At 39.9% G+C, this 8518-nt stretch overlaps 1 protein-coding gene across 1 annotated transcript; it reads right to left on the minus strand.

Annotated features, from left to right (window-relative positions):
- Positions 1 to 1890: 1890 nt before the first annotated feature.
- LOC131503243 (large ribosomal subunit protein eL30) lies at positions 1891 to 2371 on the minus strand. The gene has a single exon (XM_058714859.1). It carries the CDS (start codon positions 2298 to 2300, stop codon positions 1953 to 1955), a length of 348 nt encoding a protein of 115 aa, XP_058570842.1. The 5' UTR covers positions 2301 to 2371; the 3' UTR covers positions 1891 to 1952.
- Positions 2372 to 8518: the final 6147 nt, after the last annotated feature.

The following is an 8518-nucleotide window of genomic DNA, read 5'->3' on the forward strand; positions in this document are numbered from 1 at the left end:
ACAGGCATACTTCATTTCATTGTGCTTTGCAGATATCGAAGGTTTGTGGAAACTCTACATGGAGCAAGTGTATTGGAGCCATTTTTCCAACAGCAATTTGGCCATTTCATGTCTGTGTGGCATATTTTGGTAATTCTTGCAATATTTCAAACTTTTTCATTGTTATTATATGCTACGATGGTTTGTAATCAGTGATTATGACTCACTGAAAGCTCAGGTGATGGTTAGTATCTTTTAGCAATAAAATATTTTTAAATTAAGGTATGTGCTTTTTTTAGACATAATGCTATTTCACACTTAATAGACTACAATATATTGTAAACATAACTTTTATATGCACTGGGAAACCAAAAAATTCATTTGACTCGCTTTATTGTGATGTTTGCTTAATTTGCAATGGTCTGGAACTGAACACACAATATCTCTGACATATGCCTGTAATGAAAATAGAATCCTAAAAATGGTAAAGGCAGCACACGGGAAGTTAGGGAAAAGAAACAACAACAAAAACAGAACAAGCAGGAAAAGAACAATAAAATTGTGGTCTTGCTCTCCAGCATATCTAGCAAATAATTACATTTGGTGTATAGTGTTGAAATACACCAATGAAAAGCCTTAGATTGGCATAGTGGATTTAAAAAACATGAAAATACTTTTACTTTAAAATATATTTACTTTAAAAAATCTAAAAATTCTTTTAAACATGGAAGAATATACCACATTGATATTAACTAGACTTATGCTGGTGACCATTTTTGCAGTACACAACATGTATTGAACCATTATGTTGTGCAACTGAAACCAGCAGAATGTTAGAGGTCAATTATATGTCAATTTTGTAAAAGTTAAAAAAAAATTCTGGACGCCCAGCTCAGTTTGAATTTCAGGTAAACAATGAATAATCTTACAGTGTAAGTGTGTCCTGTGCAACAGCTATCTTAAATTCCCCATAGCGCTGTTTTCTCCCCAGTTTTGTTTTGTTTTTCATCTCTCCTACAAATCAATAGCAGGAAGAAAAATAAGCAGTTTAACTCCTGTGTCCTCTCCAAGGAAACAGAGTTGATTGTCCATGAGGTAGATTTCTCACCCAGGATTATTGTGTGGATTAAATGAGCTAATGGAAATGAAAGCCCTGGGCACCCAGGAGTTGCTCAATAAACATTACTTTCCTTCTCTCCTGAAACATCAAGAACTTTCGGGCATCCTCAGCCTGGCTGTGGCTCTGAGATAAAATGCAGATGACCCTCTGCCTGCTGAATGTCATTTTTATTTTAGGAACTAAAATAGTAACTAAATTTTATTGAAAGGATAAGACATGGTTAACAAAAATCCGGACGGTACAAAATGGTATAGGACGAAAAGGAAATCTCTCCCCATCACAGTCCACAGTCCTCCACTTCCTCTCCCTAGAGGCAACCGCTGTTACCAATTTATCCCTTCCAGAAGAGTTCTATGCATATGTATGCCTATATATAACCCTCTTTTTTCCCACCAGTGTGAACATACTAGATGTACTGTTCTGCACCTTCACATGCTATTTTTAGCTTCTAATTGCCTGGCTGCAGTGGGATACAGGCAGTGGATCCTGAGGGTCCTTATGAAAAACAGCCCTTTGAAACTCGTTGCTACCGCTATTGTAAGGATGTTGTCAAGGATGTCGTTCATTGTATCCCACAGCATCCTGTCTGAGGACCCCCAAGAGGAATTCCTGTCTGATCTGGGTACTAACAACAGCCGCCCTTCTAAGCAATGAGTTTGTTTTTATCTCCTGGACATTGTGAATTGTGCAACAACAAGGTTTCCCCTTTCCTGTTGGCTGCTAGAAAGCTTATAGCCAGCTTTTGGGCCCACCCCTCGCGGGAGCAGAGGCTTTTATGGTATATATTTCTTTTTTTTTTTTTTTTTTTTAAACAAGCTCTAGCCAATTTTATTAACGAAAAATTTTACGTGATTTACTTTTCCCCAGTCTGTTCTGGCATGCTTCGAATGATATCAGAATCACCTGGATCAATAATAGCCAGGGTGCACACTCTGTAGTATTTCCCACACGCTGTGCCCAATTCAATATTATTGCCGCTGTAGTGATGGACACCAGTTTTGGCCAACATGGCATAGTATTCTATTTCAGATTTCCTCAAGGCTGGGCAGTTGTTGGCGAGGATGACCAGTTTCGCTTTGCCATGTCTGATCATTTTCAGAGTCTGCTTGTACCCCAACACGTACTTCCCACTTTTCATAACGAGTTGGAGCCTAGAGTTGATGGACTCCAGCGACTTTTTCGTCTTCTTTGCGGCCACCATCTTCCTGCCTTAGGTGCGGGGCGGACCCAACCAGAAGCAACCGCCAAAATGGCCGGGAGAGAGAAAGGATGGTATATATTTCTACCCTTATTCTTGGCTCCGCTTTCTGCCCACCCTTGTTTTTCTATCTTTAATTTATGCTGCCCTGGCCTACCTTGTGTGTCCTTTCAAACCGACTGAAATCCTTTCTGAGGAAAGGTGAATTTGGAATAATTAAATAACCTCCTGGCGTAGCTCACTCTCTCTAGTCGCCACCTACTCCCTCCCTTATCCCCCATCATATTCTTTCAGCAGCTTCCTAGCGCTCCTCTCCGGTCTCCTTAGCAATTCCTCTCCCCTCCAGCCTTATGTCCCAGCCAGCCTTCATTGCTCTTGGGCCTTGATGGGGGCTCTCTGGCTTGTCATTGCCCCCACCCCCACCTCTTGCAACGGTCTTCACCTCCGTATGCATTGTGGGTAGCCTTTCAATGCTTGATTTGATCATTCTAGAACTGAAGACTCTGGCACCCGGCCACACATTAGAATCATTCTCCATCCATCCAAGTTTCCAGCTGGCGTCCCTGGCAGCCGGGCCTGCCATTCGGTAATGTCAGCGGTGTGTGCTGTAAGAACAGGGCCATCACAGGCTCGCATTACCTCTCTGCACCAAGGGGGGATTCCATGGAAGAGATGAATTGTTTTTGAAGGGAGCTGCATCCCAGCTAACCTTGTTTCCCAGGTTGGAAGGGCCAGGAAGGCAGAGTGATCTCTGGAAAAAAGCATGTAGACTGTACAGAAAAGTTGGGAACCCCTTGTTCTGTTCCCTGCCACTGAGTGGTCAATGTTAGACAAGTCCTGTCCCCTCTCGGGACCCTAGTTTTTGAATCCCTAAAGATAGAAAGATTAGAGAATCTTTAAGGGACCTGCCAACTTGGGCGGCTCTGTGAGCCAGTCAACAGATGTTGGCAGATAACCTGCTGGAGGATGCACTCATCCCTTCCGGCTGCAAGTCTGTCTGTGCTGGGCTCGTTAATAAGACACTTCTAGTCCTCGGCCATAGAAGGGAAGTTCCTGCGATTACCAATCTTCTAAACTGGCAGAGATGCCCCTACAGGCTGTGGTAGTCTGAATTTAAATTTAATATACTAAGAAGTTCAAGAGAGGGGTGCCTGGGTGGCTCAATTGGTTAAGCATCCAACTTCAGCTCACGTCATGGTCTCTTGGTTCGTGAGTTCAAGCCCCGTGTGGGGTTCCGTGCTGACAGCTTGGAGCCTGGAGCCTGCTTTGTGTTCTCTCTCTCTGCCCTTCCCCTGCTCACACTCTGTCTCTCTCTCTCAAAAATAATTAACATTAAAAAAATTTAAAAAAAGAAGTTCAAGGGAAACCCAGCTAGAAGTTCTGATAGGTCCACTGCCTAGCTAGTTGATTTTCCCTTTTTTTTTTTAAGTTTATTTACTTATTTTGAGAGACAGCAAAAGCAGGGGAGGGGCAGAGACAGGGAGAGAGGGAGTCCCAAGCAGGCTACATAATCAGTGCAGAGCCAGACACGGAGCTTGAACTCATGAACTGTGAGATCATGACCTGAGCCAAAGGCAGACGCTTAACAGACCGAGCCACCCAGGTGCCCCAACAATAGCTGATTCTAATACTTCCTATTTGAGTGCAGTAAGGAATCAGTCCTATTCAAAATACCTTCCATGAATTAACTCATTCTTCATAAAAACCCACTGAAGTTGGGACCATTACAATGAACACCTTATGCAGCCATGAGTCAGAGTTAATATTCATTTTTTGCCATTTTTACCTTCAATCCTTAAAAAAAAATTAAAACATTGCAGAAACAGCCAACACTTCCCGTCCCATGCCTCTTCTGTCTTCCCCATTGGGAACCATTGTTCTAAAGTTGGCAGTTGGTGAGGGTGTGTCGTATTTATGTTTTTGTACTTTCACTACATAGTGTATATCCATAAACATTATGCAACATAGATGTCTGTTTTTAATTTTACATAAACGGTGTTAGAATGTAAATTTGCTTTTGAATAAATGGTGTCAGAATGTACATTTGCTTTCGAAATTGGAGTGGTTAATTCAGTACCTTGCTAGAGTGGATGGCCTTTGTTCATACCATTTCCAGATGATAAAATGTCAACAATTAGTGCCCATTTAGACTTCTTTGACCATAGGATTCCTTGGTCTGTGAGGTCTTCAAGATGTCTTCCTATCCGTCTTCCATGTACCAGCTTTTTGTCTCTTAAAATAGAACCAAGCTAACTACCTATTAGGCCACCAGCCAGGAATTTCCTCAATTTCCGACCTGCTCCTGACCAAATTATTTGTAGCTTCATGCACCACCTTAACCCTCTTCCTTCCAGTTTCATCAGTCCCTCTAGCTTCAAAAATTACCTGTTGAATGGGTTGACAAACAAATCTGTAGCTACAGCCAGAATTTCCTCCTTATCTCCAGACCTGTACATCTTTGCCCTAACTGGACACCCTTTATCTGGATGCCTTAAAGGTACTTTGGATTCAACTTGCCTCAGACTGAACTCATTGCCACCTTCCTCTCCAAAACAAAACACAACTTAAAGAATTGTCTATACACACCATTTCAATGTCTCACTTCCCATGCACTCCTGTTTTTTGAATGTATGTTCATTCCTCAACTCATTCCCATCTATGTTCCATTCTCACCTCTTCACCAAAACTATTTTGTAACACTTTTTTTCAAAATTGAAGAATAATTGACTTGCAACATTAGTTCCAGGTATACAACATGGTGATTCAATATTTATTTATTTATTTATTTAAGTTTGTGTGTATGTATATATGTATTTGTTTATTTACTTTTAATGTTTATTTGTTTTTTAGAGAGTGCAAGCAGAGGAGGAGCAGAGAGAGAGGAGGACGGAGGATCCAAAGTGGGCTCTACGCTGACAGTATTGAGTGGATGTGGGACTTGAACTCATGAACTGGAGATCATGACCTGAGCTGAAGTCAGAGCTCAACCAACTGAGTCACCCAGGTGCCCTTTATTTATTTATTTTTAATGTTTATTTATTTTTAAGAGAAAGAGAGAGTGTGTGAGCTGGGAAGAGGCAGAGAGATAGGGACAGGGAATCCAAAGCAGACTCTACACTGATAGCGCAGAGCCTGATTGCGGGGCGGGGGGTTTGAGCTCGTGAACCGCGAGATCATGACCTGAGCCGAAGCCAGACACTTAACCGACTGAGCCACCCAGGCGCCTCTAGTGATTCAATATTTATATACATTATGCAATGGTCACCACAATAAGTCTGGTTCCATCTGTCACTATACAAAGTTGTTAAGATATCATTGACTACATTCCCCATGCTGTACATTACATCCCCACGTCTTATTTATTTTATAACTGGAAGACTGTACCTCTTAATCCTCTTCACCAATTTTGTCTCTCCTTCCACCCCCTTCTTCTCTGGCAATCACCAGTTTGTTCTCTGTATCTGTGATTGTGTTTCTGTTTTGTTCATTTGCTTTGTTTTTTATATTCCACATAGAAGGGAAACCATATGGTATTTGTCTTTCTCTGATTTATTTCACTTAGCATAATACCCACTAGGTCTTCTGTGTTGTCACAGACAGCAAGATTTTGCCTTTTATGGCTAATATTCCCTTCTGTATATATACCACGTCCTCTTTATCCTTCTATATGTCAGTGGACATTTAGGTTGCTTCTGTATCTTGGCTATTGTAAAGAATGCTGTGCTGAACATAGGAATGCACATAATTTTTTCAAATTGGTGTCTTTCTTTTCTTTTTTTAATTTTTTTTTAACGTTTAATTATTTTTTGACAGAGAGTGAGTGGGGGAGGGGCAGAGAGGGAGACACAGAATCAGAAGCAGGCTCCAGCCTCTGAGCTGTCACCACAGAGCCCGACGCGGGGCTCAAACTCACAAACTGCAAGTTCATGACCTGAGCTGAAGTCGGACGCTTAACCGACTGAGCCACCCAGGCACCCTGGTATCTTTGTTTTCTTGAGATAAATAACTAAAAATGGAATTGCTGAATCTTATTGGAAGAACCTTCATAGTATTTTCCAGAATAGCTGCACCAATTTACATTCCCATCAATACTGCATAAGGGTGCCCTTTTCTTCACATCCTCACCAGCACTTGTTTCTTGTCTTTTTGATCAGTAGCCATTTCAGGGGCACCTGGGTGCCTCAGTCGGATAAGTGTCAGACTTCGGCTCGGGTCATGATCTCATAGTCTGTAAGTTCAAGCCCTGCATCGGGCTCTGTGCTGACAACTCAGAGCCTGGAGCCTGCCTCAGATTCTGTGTCTCCCTCTCTCTCTGCCCCTCCCCCTCCCCCGCTCACGCTCTGTCTCTCTCCTTTTTAAAAATAAATAAACATTAAAAAATTGTAAAAAATCATATGACTTCACTCATATGAGGGCTTTAAGAGACAAAACAGATGAACATAAGGGAAGGGAAACAAAAATAATATAAAAACAGGGAGGGGGACAAAACAGAAGAGACTCATAAATATGGAGAACAAACTTAGGGTACTGGAGGGGTTGTGGGAGGGCGGATGGGATAAATGGGTAAGGGGCACTAAGGAATCTACTGAAATCATTGTTGCACTATATGCTAACTAATTTGGATGTAAATTTTAAAAAATGAAAAATAAAATTTAAAAAAAATTTTAAAAATAAAGATAATAGCCATTTCAATGTGTAAGGTGTTATCTCGTGATTTTGATTTGCATTTCCTTGATGATGAGTGATGTTGAGCTTTTTTTCATGTGTCTGTTGGCCATCTGGATGTCTTCTTTGGAAAACTATTAAAATCCTCTGTCCATTTTTTTAATTGGCTGTTTGTTTTTTTTGATATTGAGTTGGATGAGTTCTATATATAGTTTGGATGTTAACCCCTTATCAAATATATCATTTGCAAATATATTCTTTCATTCAGTACATTGCCTTTTCATTTTATTAATGGTTTCCTTCACTATGCAAAAGCTTTTTGATTTGATTTAGTCTCATTTTTTAATTTTTGCTTGTGTTGTCCTTGCCTGAGGAGACAGATCCAAAAAAATATATCACTGACACCAACATCAAAGAGCTTACTGCCTATGTTTTCTTCTAGGGTTTTTATGGTTTCAGGTCTCACATTTAGGTCTTTAGTCTATTTTGAGTTTATTTTTAGATATGGTGTAAGAAAACAGTCCAATTTCATTCTTTTGGGTGTTGCTGTTCAGTTTTCCCAACACTATTTATTAAGGAGACTGTATTTTCTCCATTGTATATTCTTGCCCCTTTTGTCATAGACTGATTGGCCATGTAAGTGTGGATTTATTTCTGGGCTTTCTATTCTGTTCCATTGATCTATATGTCTGTTTTTGTGCCAGTACCATAATGTTTTGATTACTATAGCTTTGTAGTATAGTTTGAAATCTGACAGCACGATATGTCCAGCTTCGTTTTTCTTTCTCAAGATTGCTTTGGCTATTCAAGGTCTTTTGTGGTTTCATACAGAGTTTAGGATTATTTGTTCTAGTTCTGGAAAGAATGTCATTGGTATTTTGATAGGGATTGCTTTGAATCTGTAGATTGCTTTGAGTATGGGCATTTTAACAATATTAATTCTTCCAATCTATGAGCATGGGATATCTTCCCATTTATTCTGTTGTCTTCAATTTATTTCATCAATGTCATAGTTTTCAGAGTGTAGGTCTTTCACCTCCTTGGTTAAATTTATTCCTAGGAATTTTATTCTTTTTAATGCAATTGTAAATGGCAATTGTAATTTCTCTTTCTGCTACTTCATTATTAGTATGTAAAAATGCAACAGGTTTCTGTGTATTGGTTTTGTATCTTGAAAATTTATTGAATTTATTTATTAATTCTAATAGCTTTTTTTGAGGCCTTAGGGTTTTCTATATATAGTATCATGTCATCTGCAAATAGTGGCAATTTTACTTATTACTTTCCAAATTGGACGCCTTTTATTTCTTTTCCTTGCTTTACTTGCCGTGGCCAGGACTTCCAATACTATGTTGAATAGAAATGGCAAGGCTGGGTATCCTTGTCTTGTTCCCAATTATAGAGGAAAAGCTTTGAGCTTTTCATCATTGAGTATGATGTTTGTTGTGGGTTTGTCATATAAGGTTTTTATTATGTTGAGGTATGTTCCCCGTATAACCATTTTGTTGAGGGTTGTTATCATGCATCAATGTTGGATTTTGTCAAATGTTTTTTCT

Source organism: Neofelis nebulosa, chromosome X, assembly GCF_028018385.1.
Source record: "Neofelis nebulosa isolate mNeoNeb1 chromosome X, mNeoNeb1.pri, whole genome shotgun sequence".
Taxonomy (NCBI): domain Eukaryota; kingdom Metazoa; phylum Chordata; class Mammalia; order Carnivora; family Felidae; genus Neofelis; species Neofelis nebulosa.

What these genes read in the sequence shown, in the direction of transcription:
- LOC131503243 (XM_058714859.1), bottom strand. Translation starts at nt 2,300, where the DNA reads ATGGTGGCCGCAAAGAAGACGAAAAAGTCGCTGGAGTCCATCAACTCT.